The 19,212-nt window shown below is 49.0% G+C and overlaps 1 protein-coding gene and 1 pseudogene across 1 annotated transcript; one reads left to right on the top strand and one right to left on the bottom strand.

Annotated features, from left to right (window-relative positions):
- Positions 1–5,924: 5,924 nt before the first annotated feature.
- On the bottom strand, positions 5,925–6,860 carry LOC121063074 (olfactory receptor 14C36-like). The gene has a single exon (XM_040543408.1). The coding sequence runs from the start codon at positions 6,858–6,860 to the stop codon at positions 5,925–5,927; it is 936 nt and encodes a 311-aa protein (XP_040399342.1).
- Positions 6,861–17,708: 10,848 nt separating this feature from the next.
- On the top strand, positions 17,709–18,597 carry LOC121063073 (annotated as a pseudogene).
- Positions 18,598–19,212: the final 615 nt, after the last annotated feature.

Below are 19,212 nucleotides of genomic sequence, written 5' to 3'. Positions count from 1 at the left end.
AAGCCCTTCCTGTATTTTTTGCTGGACTTCCTCGTTGGACACACTTGCTGCTCCCTACCTTGCTGGACAGTGGCCTCGTGATAATCATGGACAAGCTGTTCCATGTATGAGAGATAAAGCCACTCAGACTGAAAGTGCCTGGGCTGAAGAATATTTAGAAAAGAAGAGAAGCTCACACAAACGTTCAGCATCATGGGGCAATCAAACAGTTTTGCAAGATGTCTTTTGTATGAAAATGTGTATTTTATAACAAAGACTTTTGTGGTGTGTAGCAGATAGTGTTTAAAAGACACTTTTCTGGTGACAATTCTCTCCCCCCTTTCCCCACACACACTTTTTTTAGTAGGGAAGTTTCTTTTTACTTTTTACAGCTTTACTTTTTACAGTTTTACAGCTACTGGGACCAAAGGATTGCTGAAGTATTTCAGCAGTCTCAGATTATGTGACCTTGCTGAACAGCCTCAGCCCTAAACAAAATAAGACAAGTTAATGTGTTTGAAAATTTTAAAACTGAAGAGTATCTAAAAAGCAGTGTCAGTATGTGGTGTACTTTTTTTTTGTTGGTATCGTAAATTTGTGCTACCGGTAAGTCCCATTCTTAAAACTCCTACCTTCACCCAGTTCCACGCAGTGTTGGTTTATTGGCTGGAGAATTACATTCTAAAGCACTTGTCCCTGTAGTGTTCCATTTGTCCATACAATTTTTGTGCAGGGGTGGGAAAAACATGTTATCCTCCTGTTTTCTATTCTTCCAGAAAATATGCTACTTGCCTCTTACAGGTTTGCTTGGCTACTTACAGAGTTGGTCAGCCTGAGTCGTTAATCGCTCTTGGCACAAACTTGCTCTGTTGTGACTCATCACTGTATTATAGACCCTAACCACATAATAATGAAATACCTGTGCATGATTCCCTCTCTTTTGTCATAGTGTTTTGTGTGTCCTTGAAGGTGATGGCTCGTCAGCCTTGGCATCTGTTACACAGTAGTCTACAGTGCCAGACACATTCTCTCTTTTTTGACTAGCAATTTAGGCTGTCACGTAAAACCGGATTTTTGGACACCTAGTCTATCCTCATATGCAGCAGTTTATGGTTTCTTTGAAGTTATAGTAAAAGGTGAAAATAGGGGAAAGGGCCATTTCAAATGGAAGCTGTTCAGGAACTTCAGTGAGGTTTCTCTTGTGTTCCTAGAGTGTATTACTTGGGTTTCAGTATATACAACGTAGATATGCAAAAAACTGCAGTGACTTGAATACCAGTGTCATATCAACTTAAAAAAAGTTTGCCTTGTACCCTCTTTTACAGAGGTAGATTCAGTAATTTCAAATTAATGTCACTGTGGATACTCTGTGGGTCTGAATATTGGTCTGTTACACACGAGCAGTTCTCACTGACTTGCATTTATGATGCTTCCATGGTGAAGACTCAGTCCCCCCATCGCTCCCCCCCAGTTACATGTAAAGATTATACCACAAATTTAACAAAGTTGTTCAGTGCTCATTATGCTGAATTTGGTTGCAAATGTTTCACTTAGAAAACAAAGTTACGTGCATACCTTTGCAGATAATAGTCATAGTTTTGATGCACACTTACTGTTCCTGTAAGTCCCACGTAAATAACTGTCTTATAGCAATAAACTTTACTGAGCAAGTAAGTGTAAATCACACTGGCCTATACAAGTCCTGCATTCAGGGTGAATTGAGCCCCTCTTTAAAACATTATGCAAAAGTTCAGCAAACGAAAAATGTACCAGGAGCTATTAAAATATTAGATCTGTTAAACTAGTAAGTGAGCAGAATTTGATTTGCTACCTTTCTTCCCATTAAAATAGATAGATGTGTGCAGATGGGACTAAAGAGCTCTGTTTTGAAGTAACAGCTCTGATTTACACTGAAGAAGTTGTTGAGGGGGAGAAGGTTTTAAAATAAGTGGGTTTGTGTATCAAATTTGTGTAATATGACCAGCTGATGGTTCTTTTCTAGGTTTTGTGGATATTAATTTCTTCTGAAACAGTTGCAGAGAAAGTTGAAGTCTAAGATATACTGCTTTAGATAGGTTGTTTAAAACTGGTATGACTGGATTCACAGAAGATGGGATCATTCAGGTGAAGGAAGTCCGTGATTCTGTTGATTGCTGTGGCAGCTCTACTTTAATGTGAATCCACACTAAAGACTCAGAATTAAGTAAATACAACAGCTCTTGTTCTAAGACCAGCTTTTACATGTACGCACACAAAAATTAGCCTTAAATTTCACATGTGCTGTCTTGTGCCATAGCAGAGCTGCAAGGTAAAGTATTTAAATCAATTTTAAAATAACTTTGAGAGTGTGTAGACCTTTTTTTTTTTTAAAAAAAAAAAAAAAACTTATGTATAGAGTTGGAATATTTGGCTTTATGGGGGGTTAATCTGTGCGTTGTTCAAGCACAGTCCTAATGAAAGAGTTCAAGTTCTTTTAGCACACTTTAAAACCTAACTATGCATAGACCTAGTGTCCTGATTTCAGTTAGGACAGAGTTAATTTTCCTCCTAGTAGCTGGCAGGGTGCTATGTTTTGGATTAGGATGAGAAGAGCGCTGATAACATGCTGATGTTTTAATTGTTGTAGAGCGGTGCTTACACCAAGCCAAGGACTTTTCAGCCTCTCGCTCTGTCCTGCTAGCGAGCAGGCTAGGGATGCAGCAGGAGCTGGGAGGGGACAGACCCAGGACAGCTGACCCAAACTGGCCAAAGGGGTATTCCATACCATCTGACGTCATGCTGAACAATATATAGGGGTGGCTAGCCGGGGTGGAGGGGGGGGCCGGCTGCTCGGGGATAGGCTGGGCATCGGTCAATGGGTGGTGAGCAATTGCATTGTGCATCACTTATTTCGTACACATTATTACTATTAATATTATTATTATTATTATTGTTATTATTTTTCCTGTCTTAATAAACTGTCTTTATCTCAACTCACAGGCTTCACTTTCCCGTTTCTCTCCCCCATCCTGGAGAGGGAGGGGGGAGGGTGAGCGAACGGCTGTGTGGTGTTTGGCTGCCAGCCGGGCTAAACCGCAACACCTAGTTACTTTCTTGATTAACTCCTTTATAGCTTTAAAAAAAAAAAAAAAAACTTAATGTGGTTCAGCTGTCCTTTCCTTGCTTGATGCTGTAGTCCTGTAGCAACAAATTTAAGTACTTGGGAAAGTAAAAGATAATGATTATTTTGCTTATCGCATTTGTTGCAATTGTAATAGTTATACCGTGCCTGTTGCAATGTTTGCAAAAAATGATTAATCGTTCGTTGGGCATGATTTGGCTTGTAGAAACAAAGAAAGGGGGAATTATGGGTGACTTGTTTGGTGATAAACTGGAGCTGATTGATACGGCGGTGCACTAAGGGTTAAGAAGAAGTTGCTAGGCTTGGACGGGCCTATGGAGGGCTATGTGTGATCAAAAGGGATGCACCAATCAGAAGTCTGTAACTACGCACCCTAACTGAGTGCAGCGCGTGTAGCTGGCTCAGAAAGCTATATAATATCCTGCATTGGAACAATAAAGGGTCTCCATTTCTCGACTATCTTGGAGTCCGTGTCTTCATTCCCTTCAGAAGACTCATGAGCAGAACACTTCAAATGACTGAGACAAAGCCCATCAGCTTGTTCCACTTTAGGAAATCGTCCCCTTCCAACTAGGAATATGAAAGTGAAAAACATGAAATGTCCCATCAGGTCAGTACACAGAGTAAGGGAAAGTCATACATATTGTGCTGGAGTGTCAGAAGACAAAAAGCATTGCATTGTACCTCAGACTAACCAAGGAGACCTAACCCAGTTCATCTGTGAGATAAAGCAAACACTCTAAAAGTAGTGAAGGATGTTCAGTTGTGGCCTAACATGAAGAAGGGTATAGATCACTGGTGAAGGAACTGTCTTTTTGTGCCATCAAAATTGGAAATTACACAAGCACTACAACCCATAAGGGTAACGTGTCCCACCCATGGCTCTGTCATCCCACGGGGCAGGGAAGAGGGAGCTGGCAGGCCAGGGACACATTTGAGTGTGGAAGGTGGGGCCCAGCACAGACAAGGAGTCAAGGCAGTGGGGTGGGGGAGGTCAGCAGAAGCAGCTGAAGGAGTGGTGATGCTTGTGAGGACATGTTTGTGCCAGCCGCCTGAGTGGGCAGCAGCTGTGCGCAGGTGAGGGGAGGCCATGAACTGCATGCCAAGAGCGCTCCTGTCAGCAGAGACAAGGCCGGGGCCGAGGGCGAGGGTAGAGGCAGGCCCAGGGCAGGGGGCTGCAAGGGCCATGCTGAGCTCCCTGCCCCTGCAGCAGCCACACTGGCCCTCAGCAGATGTGCTGGCCGCACTGGGAGGTCCTGGCTTGCATCAGAGAGAAGCAAGGAGGATGCTGGAGAGGGCTGGGGCGAGGCGGGTGGCAGAGCCCCATGCGAGGGCTGGCTGGGGGTTCCCTCTGCTGCAGGCACCGCATGCAGCGTGGCAGGAGGAGGACAGACAGGGCTCGTGGCCACGGGGCAGAGCCTGGCCCTGGATGCTCCATGACCGCCTTGCAGGTCCTGGCAGGCTGCAGTGAGGAGACGAATGCCCTGGGCCCCCTTCCTGCTCTGCCCAGGCCAGCAAGGGCCCACAGCAGCCTCCTCTCCCCTGCCCCTGCAGCTCTGGGCTCCCTTCCCCAGCCCTGGCTCTGCAGCACCAAGCCCTGCTGGGAGCCCTCCCCCGCATGCTCCCACCGCTCCCTGACGCTGTTGTTGCCCTGTTCCGGGCACTGCCCAGCCCAGCCCAGCCCCTGCCATCCTCTCCCCACCTCCCTGCCCTCTCCCCAGCCCAGCCCAGCCCAGCAGCCCAGGCTGGGCTGGCCCCAGGACAGTGCCTATCGCAGGCTGCTGCAGGGCTCTGGGCACGGCCACCACAGCCCCAGCCCCATGCAAGGCACCGCAGCTGCTGGGATGAAGGTGGCGCTGGGCGTACCCAGCAGCCCCCAATGCTGGGGCCAGCCACAGCTCAGGAAATGGAGGTCCGTGAAGCTGCAGGAGCCCTGGTCTCTTGCCTGGGAGATCCCCAGCACAGAGTGCCTGTGCCCCTCAGGGCCGGCCCCACTCCCCAGGCCAGCACAAGAGGCTTGGTCCAGGCACAGAGCAGCTCCAGATTCCTCTCCAGGATGCCATTTGCCATAAGACCCAGCAATTGCAGGACACTCTCAGGCCAGTCAAGGCCAGTTATTGTTTGCTGACGATGGGCAACCCAAGAAGGGAGCTCCCAGTCCAGCACTAAACTGATCACTCTGAAATTCTGGTCCACGCTGAAGCCCGGAAAAGCAAGAGGCCTGTTCATGCAGCATTTCCTTGGGTTTATTCCTAACACCAGCTTTGGAAGAGCTGTGCAAAGAAAGAGATGCCCCTGTACAGACAACAAGGCTGTCAGCAAGATAAATGAGATCCAAAGTCCTAGTCAAATGTGAGGGCACAAGAGAATATGTGGAAACAAAAGAGAGCAGCAGTGAAAAGGCCACGTCCTGCTGCTGGCCATGGCCATGGCTCCGGGGAAGCAGCAGCCCCGACCCAAAGGCAGCAGAGAGGCAGAGCCCAGCAGGCAGTGAGGGGCAGCCCTGAGGGCCACCGGGGCTGCTCCTCCATGTGGCAGCTGGGCTCTTGGCCCTGAGCCTCTCCTGTGTGCTGGGGCTGCTCCCCCAGCTCCAGAGGAGGCGGGAAGAGAGGGATACTGAGACCAATGAATTTCTGATGGCTTCTTTATTGTCTTTATTTACACTGGAAGACTGGTACTACAGGTGGATTAGATGATTTGGTCAAAGTAAATAAACTACTTAAGAGGCAGGATGCTAAGAATAACATTACTGAAATAATGATGAAAAAGAAATGATATGAATCACAATAATTTCACATAATTATGATTAGATATTATAAACACATTAATGATGCTTAAGAAGCATGTATAGAAACAGTTTCTTCACTCCATACTTGAGGTCCTTGTTTCTCATGCTGTAGATGAGGGGATTCAGTGCTGGAGGTACCACTGAATAGAGAACTGACACCACCAGGTCTATGGATGCAGAAGAGATGGAGGGGGGCTTCAGGTAGGCAAACAAGACAGTACTGACCATCAGGGAGACTACAGCCAAGTGAGGGAGGCACGTGGAAAAGGCTTTGTGCCAGCCCTGCTCAGAGGGGATCCTCAGCACAGTCCTGAAGATCTGCATGTAGGACACCACAATGAAAATAAAGCAGCCAACACCTAAACAGGCAGTAACCAGAAGAACCCCAGTTTCCCTGAGGTAGGTATCTGAGCAGGAGAGCTTGAGGATCTGGGGGATTTCACAGAAGAACTGGTCCACTTCATTGCCTTGGCAGAGGGGCAGAGAAAATGTATTGGCCGTGTGCAGGACAGCATTGAGAAAGCCACTGCCCCAGGCAGCTGTTGTCATCTTGGCACAAGCTCTGGTGCCCAGGAGGCTCCCATAGTGCAGGGGCTTGCAGATGGCAATGTAGCGGTCATAGGCCATGATGGTGAGGAGGGAATATTCTGCATCAAAAAAGAAGACGAAAAAAAGGACTTGAGCTGCACACCCTTCATAGGAGATGGCCCTGTTGTCCCAGAGGGAATTGGCCATGGCTTTGGGCAGAGTGGTGGAGATGGATCCGAGGTCGAGGAGGGCGAGGTTGAGGAGGAAGAAGTACATGGGGGTGTGGAGGCGGTGGTCGCAGACTACGGCGGTGAGGATGAGGCCGTTGCCCAGGAGGGCAGCCAGGTAGATGCCCAGGAAGAGCCCGAAATGCAGGAGCTGCAGCTCCCGTGTGTCTGCTAATGCCAGCAGGAGGAACTCACTCACAGAGCTGCTGTTGGCCATTTACAGGTTCTGGCCATGGGGTCCTGCCCAAGGCAGAGGAGGACCATTTACCACAGAGTTATGTGAGAGAAACAATGTCCATTTCTCTTTTAAGCCCCCCTTTGCAAATATCTGCAGACATTTGGCAGGTCCCTTTCATGCCATATCAATGATGCTGCCTGAGGGCCTCCCTGGGGCAGGTGACTCTGCTATGGGCAATGCAGGAGTCAGTCCTAACCTACAGCAACATAGGTGGATTTATATTTTCCATATTATGTTCTAGCTGCCCCACCACACCTGAGGAGTGTCTCTAAGGCATAAATCCTGGGCATTTCTGCTGCAGTCCAAAGTGAAATCTTGTGGATCATCAGAGGCAAAGGGACTGTCCCTTTAGTTCAGGGTGTACTTCAGAGGGGACAGCCAGTCTGTCCGTAAAGGCTGGTCTCTTCTGCTGACATGCCTATGAGCTGCAGGATAATTACACTCACATGTTCACCTGAAAAGAACCAGGGCACTGCTGAATCCAGGCTCAAAGTGCACATCTCCAGACCCCTCACCTTGTCCCTGTATTTGCCGTTCCCCAAGCACACCGAGGGCTCTCTTCATGTGCATATGAAACCCCATCCCCAGCCAGAATCAGAGAATCACAGAATTGTAGGGGATGGAAGGGACCTCAAGAAATCATCGGGTCCAACCCCCCCTGCCAAAGCAGGTTCCCTAGAGCAGGTTGCCCAGGTAGGCGTCCAGACGGGCCTTGAATATCTCCAGAGAAGGAAACACAACAACCACTCTGGGCAGCCTGTTCCAGTGCTCCATCACCCTCACCATGAAGAAGCTCTTCTGCATGTTGGTGCGGAACTTCCTGTGCTCAATTTTTTGGCTATTTGCCCCTTGTCCTGTCCCCACAAACCACTGAAAAGAGGTTGGCCAAATCCCTCTGTCTCCCACACCTCAGGTATTTATACACGTTGATGAGATCCCCCCTCAGTCTTCTTTTCTCCAGGCTGAACACACCCAGGTCTCTCAGCCTTTCCTCATAGGGAAGATGCTCCAGGCCCCGTACCATCTTTGTGGCCCTCCGCTGGACTCTTTCCAGAAGATCCCTGTCTTTTTTGTACCGGGGAGCCCAGAACTGGACACAGTACTCCAGGTGAAGCCTGACTAGGGCAGAGTAGAGGGGGAGGATCACCTCCCTTGACCTGCTGGCCACGCTCCTTTTAATGCACGCCAGGATCCCATTGGCCCTCTTGGCCACCAGGGCACACTGCTGGCTCATGGTCAACCTGTCATCCACCAGGACCCCCAGGTCCTTCTCCTCAGAGCTCCTTTCCAGCAGGTCATCCCCCAGCCTGTACTGATACGTCCTATTGTTCCTTCCCAGGTGCAGGACTTGGGACAAGTCCTTGGGACAAGTGCAGGACTTGGGACAAGTGCAGGACTTGGGACAAGTCCTTGGGACAAGACCAGCAGCAGCATGGCCAGGTGGAGAAGCCAGGAGGAATGCCAGCGTGCTGCTGCCAGGGGAGGCAAGGCCAGGGAGGGACAGATGGACACTCAGCAGACCCTCCTCTGCTGCAGCTTTGGCTGCAGAGGAGGCAGCTCATGCTCATTGCAAATGCTTTGTGCTCTGCTCTGGCCCACAGATACCTCCCAAAGACAGGGCACTGGGCATCACAGAGGGTTTGCAGCTCCTAAAGATCAGCTTAGATAAAACCCGAGGGAACCACAAATATGATGTTGGTGCAGTCCGTGGGCTGATGTGTGGAAAAGGACTTCACAAATTTCACCACTGACATTGATTTCTCAATGCAATGCTCTAGGCGTCTCAGTCTGCTGTACAATCCTGACAATCCATTGCCATGAAACCTGACTCCCTTCCACTGCAGGAATCTGAAAGCACAGACTGCAGAAAAAGCCTTACCCTTTTAGGTAGCCACTGCCTTGGTCTTCCTCTTGAAAAATCCAATTCTAAATGACATTCTCTAAAGCATCTTCTACACTTTGCTGGAGAAACAGAGTGAACCATCCAGACAAGTGATATCAGCCATTGGATGTGCCAGCTGGGGAAGACCCTTTGGCAACTGCACCTGCATCGCCCTGCTGCCAGAGACTCACGGTGTCAAGAGTCTGCAGATCTCTCCTGCCACATGCTGCCCTCTGTTGTTGCGCTCCTCACTGCCTCCAAGCCCTCCCTCCTTCTCTCCTGCCCCCCGTGCCACCTGCGGTCAGAGCCCCCAGCCCTGCTGCGCTGTGCAGAGGAGCTGCTCCTGGGCAGAGCTGTCTCTCTGCAGTGCTGCCCACTTGCCAGGAGCTCCCCTTGGGTCCAGGAGCCCGGCCCAGCTCAGCAGCACAGCACCCAACCATGGCATCGCTTGCTCTGTGCCATTGGGCTCCCTCGAGGTGTCCCCAAGGCCTCAGGGCTGACAGCTCCCGAAGGCAGCAGGGTCTCTCCTGGGGTGTGGTGTTTGAAGCAGACTGAAGTCATCACCAACCTCTTCTCTCTGTAGATGTCAGGGACTGATTTCATAAGTGTGATTTGTGCTGTTAGACTGTGGTTTTCAAACATGAATACAAATGATTCCTTAACCCCTATTTTGTTCCTCCTGCATTGCAGGACACCTCAACCATGACAGGCAGGGAGCATTTCACTTCTCTGAACTTTCTTCACCATTTAAGAACTGAGAAAGAAACAAATGGTTTCCATGAAGAAAGGGGAATGGGACAATATGACATCATTGGTTGAGTTTCCCCTACTCTGAATATGGAAGGTCCTCAACCCTCAGACACATCTCTTCCTCCTGTCTTGCATGACCAGCACGGTGACTGGGATGTGGAACACCCTCATCATTGTGATGGTGCCTGCCACCAAACACCTGCAGATGCTCGTGTCCTTCTTCCTTGGGGATTTATCCTCCTTGCAGACCTTGTACAGCTCCACCACCCTGCACTGGATGCTGGCCAGCTTCCTGACTGGGGACAGCACCCCCTTTGCTCACAGAGGTGGGAGCACTGTCAGCTGTACCTTCTGGGAGTGCTTCCTGCTGGGGGCCATGTCCTACAATCAGTCCCGGGCTGTATGCCATCCCTGTTCTCTGCAAGGCTCGAGAAGTGGAAGATCTGACTCCAGAAGGCAGCTGTACCTGAATTAGGGGAATTTCTCTCATGTACAGTAATTATTTCTCCTCCTCCCAGCTACAGTTCTGTGGCCCCAGTGTTGTGAATCCCTTCTATGATTTTGTGCCACTGCTGGAGCTGTCCTGCAGTGCCACAGTGATACTCATGGTCTTTGCTTTCACAATCTGTATATTGGATCCAATCTTCCTCTTCCGTCTCATGCAGTTTTCATGTGTGTGTGTTCTGTGTTGGCAGGCCCAAGGTCCTATGTCTTCTGTCTGCTCTTCTGTCCTCACAAGTATCACTGTTTCTATGATACTGCCATCACTGTCAGTGTGAAGCCCATAACAGCCCTCCTCACAGATGTTAACCAAGCCCTTTCCCAAACTTTCATCACCCCCTGGTCAATGCTCAGGTTGCTTAGTGGTGGTGTGGGAAGGGTGAAAGAGATGTTGGTGGAACTGCTGACATTGTCATAAGATCTATCTCAAAGACCTTGTAAATGACAGATTGATCAAAGACGTGCTTCGGGACTTGGAAAAGGCAGATATTAAACTCATTTGCTACTAGAAGGGCAAGCAGAAGGATGATTAAGCCTAACCAAGGAGTAAAATGCCAGCCTTAACACTAGCCCTCAACCCAGACCTAAACTATATCTATCAAAGCTTGCCCTTAACCTAAACCTTGAGCAGGATCCTTGAGCAGAACACAAGTCCCTCCCTCGATGCCCTTGCCATTCCCTTAACCCTGGAATGTGATCTCTAATCCCTAAACATTAACCTGAACACCTAACTCCCAAAGCCCTCCAGCATGCACACAACACATCTCAGCTTTAACCCCACTCCTATCCCTAACTTAACCTGTTTGTCCCCTTGGGACGGGGCAGGGACTGTGGGGTCTTTCAGCAGTGCGTGGCATTGGAAGAGGCATGTGAGGTGACAGGTATTTGATCAGATCAGAGGCCACAAGGAGGACATGGCTGGGAATGCTGTGATGAGGTCAGGTGTGCCTCGGGATCTGCTGGGCCTGCAGGAGGCACATGGCTGTGAAGGAGGCTGGGAGGTCACTTCTGTCTCTGGCGCTGACAAACCAGCAGGAGGAATGTGGCACAGATAGGGACCGTAAAGGCCAGAAGCATGCACATGGCATTGAAGATGATGGTGAGGTACCTTTTGTTCTGGTCAGGTGACAGACCACAGGAAGGTTGATGGGATGGGAGTCATGCTTGAGGTATAGTTTCTAAGACCATAGAATCATAGCAACCTGTTCCACTGCCTCACCTCCCTCTGAGAGAAGAATTTCCTCCTAACCTCTAATCTAAATCTCTCCTGTTTTAGCTTAAAAACATTCCCCCTTGTCCTGTCATTATCTAATTCAGCAAAGAGTCACTCTTCATCTTTTTTATAACCCCCCTTTAAATACTGAAACGCCACAAAGAAGTCACCCCGGAGCCTTCTCTTCTCCAGGCTGAACTGCCCCATCTCTCTCAGTCTTTTTTAATGGGAGGTTGCTCCAGCCCCTTGATCAAGGGGCTTCCATCATCATGGACAATGACGGCAGTGTCATAGATAATCACAAAATCATGGGATCATGGAATCATAGAATGGTTTGGGTTGGAAGGGACCTTCAAGATCGTCTTATTCCAACCACCCTGCGGTGGGCAGGGATACCTGTTACTAGACCTGGTTGCTCAAAAATCATTCCAACCTGTCCTTGAACACTTCCAGGGATGGGACATTCACAGCTTTTCCAGGCAGCCTGTTCCACTGCCTCACCATCCTCAGAATAAAGAATTTCTTCCATATATCTAATTCAAACCTACCCTCTTTTAGTTTAAAGTCATTACTCCTTGTCCTATCACTACACTCCCTGACAAAGACTGTCTCCCCAGCTTTCCTGTAGGTATTCTTTAAGTACTTTAAGTAGAAGTAGGTTTTCTTTAAGTACTGTAAGGTTGCTCTAAGGTTTCTCCAGTGCGTTGTTTTCTCCAGGCTGAATAGTACCAGTTCTCTCAGCATGCCTTCATAGCAGACATGCTCCAGCCCCTTGACCATCTTTGTCGCCCTCCTCTGGACTCGTTCGAATAATTCCATGTACTTGAATTGGCGCGTTAAACCACAGCAGTCTTTTTGGCACCCAGTGTGGGGCATGAAGGGTTGAGATAATGACAGATCTTACCACAGAGTGCTAAAATTAAATTGTTATAAGCATTAGACCAGTTTAATAGTTGCTGATCACAATGTCAGCGTTTTGGATCTCAGGTCTGTTGTGCTTGTTTTCAGAAATGTGTTGTATAGCACATTGTTTACTGTATGTGTTCCCATTGTGCTGTTTATCATTTCTGAGGCTGGTTTAAAGTTATTTTGCTATGTTGTATAACACTGGCTTATGGTTCTATACAATTACTGATCATGTGACAAATCTGTTATTTGTACTGAGCATTGCCATCACCTCCATACCTCAGGAACCATCACTCAGAAACTATTAAGAATTACACTCTGTACCTTTTCTCCTCAGGGAACAATCCATGGGGGAAACAAGGGAGGGATACTTTTCCTCACTTCTTTGCTCTCCCTTTCTGCTTAACGTTCCCCTTCTCCTGGAGGCTAGTTACAATAGCTCTGAAAAGCTTTGAATATCCTTGGGATGGTCCTATTGTTATGTCTCCTAAATGTGTTTCAGCTTTACTTTAAGGTTAAACAACTACTTAAGCATGACAATAAGATATCGGTCCAGAGGCAGAAGAGTTAGGAGTGGCAGGGAGTGTGGGAGGATATGGGCAGGCACCTAGAGCAGTGGGCACCTCCAGTGCTTTGGAACTTCACCCCTGAGCAAGTGCAGAGTCCTAAAAAACTGGTGAAATACTAGAAAAAGGGGTGTCATCAGCCTGGCAATTCTAGACACACAAATCACTGCAACACGCTAGGACTTAGCCTATGCTTACCGAGCTCTAATCAATGCCACTCCAAACCCTGTGACAGGCCCTGCAGCCATTCCAGATCCTTGTAAATGCCCTGCAGCCACTACAGCCATTGTGATGGTCCCCATAGCTGGCCAGAGAACCAACCTGTGCCAGTATCGGTTGCCCCTACATGCGAGAAAAATCAATGGATATGAAAATTGGGCTCCTTAGAATAGAACTCTTTCCCAGACAAGAAAGGAGTAAGAAGAATGCTGGCCCTGAGGCTCCATGCAACCTTGGCATAGACTTCCCCATGAGGTGGTACTTCAAAGATCCAAAAGGGTACCGGTGGGCTTTTGGCACAGCTGCCTTGGAGACAGAGGACATTAAAGTGTTGTATACTTTGCCAGGTCTCTCACAGGGCCCTTCTGTTGTGGGGCTGTTGAAGGTTGAAGAACAGCAGCTGCTCCAACTCCCATTGAAAGGCCCTGCAGCCAGAACAACAGGCCCATAGCCTGTCCAAAGCCACTCCAAATACTGGAACAGGCCCTGCAGGCACTCCAGATCCTGAGATGGGCCCAAAGTTAAACTGACACCTGTGACAGGCTCTATAGCCACTCCAAAACCTGCAATAGGCCCTGCAGCCACTCCAACTCCTCTGAAAGGCCCTGCAGCCAGAACAACTCCTGTGATGGGCCCTGCAGCCACTCCAACCCCTGCAATGGGCCCCATGGCTGGGCCAGAGAACCATCCTGTGCCAGTATCAGTTGCCTCTTTATGCAAGTGAAAACAATGGATGTGAAAGTCAGTTTTTCTTCAGAAACGAAAGAAACTCCTATCCAGACAAGAAAGGAAGAAGAAGAAGATGAGGCAGGTTTCTCCAAAGTTAGGCCATCTTGTAAGCAGGAGGACAAAGAAGAAGAGAGATAAGCATCAGAAACCATGTGATCCCTATCCCAGTGTAAGCTACGAGATATGGGAAAAGATTTCAGCCATCATCTAGGCAAGCACATTGTCACCTGGCTGCTCCAGTGTGAGGAGAAAGGGGCCAATAGCCTGGAATTAGAGGGCAGGGAAGACAAGCAGCTGGGATCCCCCCATATGGAAGGGATGATTGACACAGCCATTGGGAAAGGGCACAAGGAACTTACTCCTGTTAGGCATGAAGGAAAGGTATCCCTTCAAGAAAGGTCTTGTATGTCAACCAGGAAGGTGGACCAACATGCAGAGGGTTATCCGGTACCTGAGGGAATTAGCCATGTTGGAGGTGATTTATAGTAACCTAGACAACGAACAGCTATCCAAAGATCCAGATGAAGTCAAGTGCACACGACCCATGTGGCAGAAGTTTGTACAGGGTGCACCATCATCATATGCCAACTCATTGGCTGAAATGAGCTGGACAGACCAAGAGGAACCCGCAGTGGATGAATTGGCTAGCCAACTCTGGCAGTATGGAGAAAGTGTCTCTTCTTCCCTATGGACCCGCATCTCATATATGGAGAAACTGTCCAAATAGGTCCAACAACTACAAGAGAATACATCTTCCTCCCCAGCTGCACGAACCAATACCTCAGCTGTCAGGCGTAAGTGTCCTTCTGCTCAAGAAAAGTGATACAGTGGTTATACACCACGTGCAACCCTGTGGTTTTAACTGTGTGACCATGGAGAGGCCATGAGAAAATGGGATGCAAAAATCTACCTCCATCCTAAAGGCATGGATACATGAAGCACAAGGAAAAACATCGGCAAAAAGGGGATCTTCTGAGAAAATTGCTGCTCCAGTTTCTATCAGGCAGTCCTCCAAACAGAGTAGTGAATACTATGAGCAGGACTAGAGGGGCCCACCCTCCATCCAGAGGGAGGAAGGGGACAATCGTTGTGTATTGGACTTTGAGGATTATTGGCCTGGCACATCAGACCCATCAAAGTTATAAGGCTCTAGTGGACGCCGGTGCAGAGTGTACTGTAATGCAATCAAGCTATGAAGGGCCAGAACCCATCTGTATTTCTGGAATGACAGAGGGATCCCAGCAGTTAACTGTATTGGAGGCTGAAGTGAGTCTAATGGGAAAGAGTGGCAAAAGTACTCCATCGAGACTGGCCTGGAGGCTCCTTGAAATCTTGGCTTCAGGAAAAGGTACTTCAAAGACCCAAAAGTTTCCTGGTGGGCTTTGGCATAGCTGCCTTGGAGACGGAGGACAGTAAACAGTTGTCTATCTTGCCCACTCTCTCACAGGACCTTTCTGCTGTGGGGGTGCTGATGGCCAATGAACAGCAGCGCCAATCACTACCACAACAGTGCACCTGAGGCAGCATTGCACTAACAGAGACTCCCTGATTCCTATGCATGAGTTGGTTCATTGACTGGAGAGCCAAGGAGTGATCAGCAAGACTCGCTCACATTTTAATAGTCCCATATGCCCATTGTGGAAGTCTAATGCCGAGAGGAAGCTAACGGTGGACTTTTGTGGCCTGAATGAAGTCACAACACTGCTGAGTGCTGCTGGGCCGGGCATGCTAGAACTTCGTTAAACATGAACTGGAGGCTTCCAACCAAGTGGTATGCCACAATGGATATCACTAATGCATTTTTCTCCATCCCTTTGGCAGAAGTGTGAAGGCCACAGTTTGCTTTCACTTCAGGGGTGTCCAGTCCACCTGGAATTGACTGCCCCAGGGATGGAGACACAGCCCTGACTTTTGCCATGGACTGATACAGAGTGCTCTGGACCAGGGGGAAGCTCCTGAACACCTTCAGTACATTGATGGCATCATTGAGTGGGGTAACACAGCAGAAGTATTTGAGAAAGGGGAAAAAATAGTTCAAATCCTTCTGAAAGATGGTTTTGTTGTAAACAAAGTAAGGTCAAGAGACCTGCAGAGGAGATCCTGACGCAGGCTGGCCAGAGTCAGGAGACAGCTGCTTGGGGATGGGCTGGGCATCGGTCAGTGGGTGGTGAGCAATTGCCTTGAGCATCACTTTCTTTGTACATCTTATTATTATTACTATTATTATTATTATTAATCATAAATTATATAATTATCATTACTATTGTTATTTTCTGTTCGTTTTCTGACCTATTAAACAGTCTTTACCTCAACACAAAAGCTTTTACGTTCTTTTGTTCCTGTTTCTCTCTCTCTGGCACGGGGAGAGGAGAGAAGGAGAGAGGGCTTGGAGGCAGTGAGGAGCGCAACAACAGAGGGCAGCATGTGGCAGGAGAGACCTGCAGACTCTTGACACCGTGAGTGTCTGGCAGCAGGGCAGTGCAGATGCAGTTGCCAATGGGGTCTTCCCCAGCTGGCACATCCAATGGCTGATAGCATCTGTCAAGATCGGTCTCTCTGTTTCTCCAGCAAAGTGTAGAAGATGACTTAGAGAATGGAATTTATAAAAGGGCATTTCCAGAGGAAGACTGAGGTTTGGTTTATCTGAATGGAAATACTTTTTTTTTTTTTTATAATTCTGTGCTTTGAGATTCCTGCAGTGGAGGGGAATCTGAGTGAATCTGAGCACACAGCTTGTGGGATGGGGTCTGCTGGCCATGGACAGGGAAGAGACGTGGGGGCCATCTCCCAGCAGGGACATGGGCAGGCAGTGAGATTTCTGCCAGAAATGCTGTGCGAGGGAGGGCTCAGGCACCTCCCTGCCATCCCCTGCAGGGCAGGTGCCTTCCCTGGGACACCCCCTGCTCTCCTCTCCCACCAGCACAGCCTATGCCCTCAAGTTCCGGTGTCCCCAGCAGGAGCTGCCTCCTCTGCAGGCAGAGCTGCAGCACAGGAGGGTCTGCTGAGTGTCCATCTGTCCCTCCCTGGCCTTGCCTCCCCTGGCAGCAGCACGCTGGCATTCCTCCTGGCTTCTCCACCTGGCCGTGCTGCTGCTGTTCTTGTTTCCAGGCTGGCTGGGGATGGGGGTTTCACATGCCCATGGAGTGAGCCCTTGGTGTGCTTGGGGGAGGGGGAGTACGGCGATAGGGTGAGGGGTCTGGAGATGTGCACTTTGAGCCTGGATTCCTTTGCTCCCAGCAGTGTCCAGGTTCTGCAGGCACTGGAACAGGCACCACAGGGAAGTGGTCACAGCACTGAGGCTGCTAGAGTTTAAGAAATATTTCGACAACACCCTCAGGAATATGGGCTGATTTTTGGGTGGTTGTGTACAGATTCAGGGGTGGGATTTGAGGATCCTTGTGGGCCCCTTCAAGGTTGGGATATTCTATGATTCTATGACTCTATGAACCTCTGAATGCAATTGTCCTGCATCTCAAATGGATGCCAGCACAGGGCTGCTGTGACCACCTGTGATGGACAGACTGGCTGGCCTCTCTAAAGAACATTCTGCATTAAAGGGACAGTCCCTTTGCCTCTGACGATCCACAGGTTTTCTCTTGGAGTACAGCAGAAATGCCCAGGATTTCTACCTTAGAAAAAGTCGTCAGGATTGTGGTGGGCAGCTAGACAAAAAATACAAAATCCCCATACAAAATCCCCATAGCCTTGCTCTGCAGATGGGTGAATTGTGAGAAACTATATGGAAAAGCTCTTTATTAGCAGGTGACTTGAATCTGAGATTACCCCATTTTCCTTTTAACCTCTTGTTCTTGGGCAGGACTGCCTCATGTATTGCTCACAGCAGAAGTCTCTACTCACAGGCACAGCCTCAGGCAGTGTCATTCAGAACTCCTGAAAGTGACCTGCCAACTATAATCCTGAAAGAGGACAATCGTTACGTTGGATTAATTGAGAAATGGAACAAGTTTTTCTCATATAAGTCTTCTGATTTATTAATGTGTTTTTTTTGTTTGTTTGTTTGTTTGCTTTTTCCCCTGGCACAGAACCCCATGCCAAGAACGATGCAGATGCCCAATGGTAGCTCTGTGGGTGAGTTCCTCCTGCTGGCATTCACAGATACACGGGAGCTGCAGCTCCTGCACTTCGGGCTCTTCCTGGGCATCTACCTGGCTGCCCTCCTGGGCAACGGCCTCATCCTCACCGCCGTAGCCTGCGACCACCGCCTCCACACCCCCATGTACTTCCTCCTCAACCTCACCCTCCTCGACCTGGGCTGCATCTCCACCACTCTCCCCAGAGCCATGGCCAATTCCCTCTGGGACACTAGGGCCATCTCCTATGAAGGGTGTGTTGCTTAGGTCTTCTTTTCTGTCTTCTTGGTTGTAGCAGAGTATTATCTCCTCACCGTCATGGCCTACGACCGCTACATTGCCATCTGCAAGCCCCTGCACTATGGGAGCCTCCTGGGCACCAGAGCTTGTGCCCAGATGGCAGCAGCTGCCTGGGGCAGTGGCTTTCTCAGTGCTGTCCTGCACACGACCAAGACATTTTCTCTGCCCCTCTGCCAAGGCAATACTCTGGACCAGTTCTTCTGTGAAATCCCCCAGATCCTCAAGCTCTCCTGCTCAGATGCCTACCTCAGGGAAGTTGGGGTACTTGTGTTTAGTGTTTCTTTAGTCTTGGGTTGTTTTGTTTTCATTGTGGTGTCCTATGTGCAGGTCTTCAGAGTGGTGCTGAGGATGCCCTCTGAGCAGGGCTGGCACAAAGCCTTTTCCATGTGCTTCCCTCACCTGGCCATGGTCTTCCTGTTTGTCAGCACTGCCATGTTTGCCTACCTGAACCCCCCCCTCCATCTCCTCCCCATCCTTGGACATGGTGATGGCAGTTCTGTACTCAGTGGTGCCTCCAGCATTGAACACCCTCATCTACAGCACGAGGAACCAGGTCTGACAGCCAGACTGAAGAAACTGATTCTAGTGGTAATATTTACTTAGCAATAAATGGGATATCTCACTTTTCTAGCTTTACTCAAGTTAATATCAGGCAATTTGTGACCTTTAGGTATATCATTCTTTAAAATTCTATTTGCAGTTAAATGTTTGCTTTCATTCCTCTTTTCCAGATGACCAATCCTCTGTGTGACCCAGAGGCTTTCTCTAAATGTGTTTATTCCTAAATGACACCTGGCCTCTGTTGTGGCATCTTTTTAATAAAAGTGAAGTTGCTCAGTGCTCAGGGATCTTCTTCCCAAACTGGAGTGCAGACGACACTCAGGGAATGCCAGGCTCAAGGCTTCACTCTTGCACTTGGGTGCCACCTGGACAGAGGGGCATGAGGGCACAGGGTGCTGGGTGAGGGAGTCAGGGCTGGACTGAGTCATCACTGGCAGATTCCCAGTGCCCCTGGAGGCCCTGAATGGTCAAGAAGCAGCTTCCTGACACTGTCTGACGTGCCAGGGCTGCTGGCAACAAGGAGGTATCAGGAACCACCAAGATATCCTAAGGGTTGTTTAGCGGCACCATGTGCCTTGCGTTGGGTGGGCAGTGGGTGGATCTTCACAGTAAA

This window comes from Cygnus olor, unplaced genomic scaffold (assembly GCF_009769625.2).
Source record: "Cygnus olor isolate bCygOlo1 unplaced genomic scaffold, bCygOlo1.pri.v2 S101, whole genome shotgun sequence".
In the NCBI taxonomy this organism is placed as follows: Eukaryota; Metazoa; Chordata; class Aves; order Anseriformes; family Anatidae; genus Cygnus; species Cygnus olor.
The sequence above is the reverse complement of the archived record's forward strand: the minus strand, read 5'-3'. Positions and strand labels throughout refer to the sequence as shown.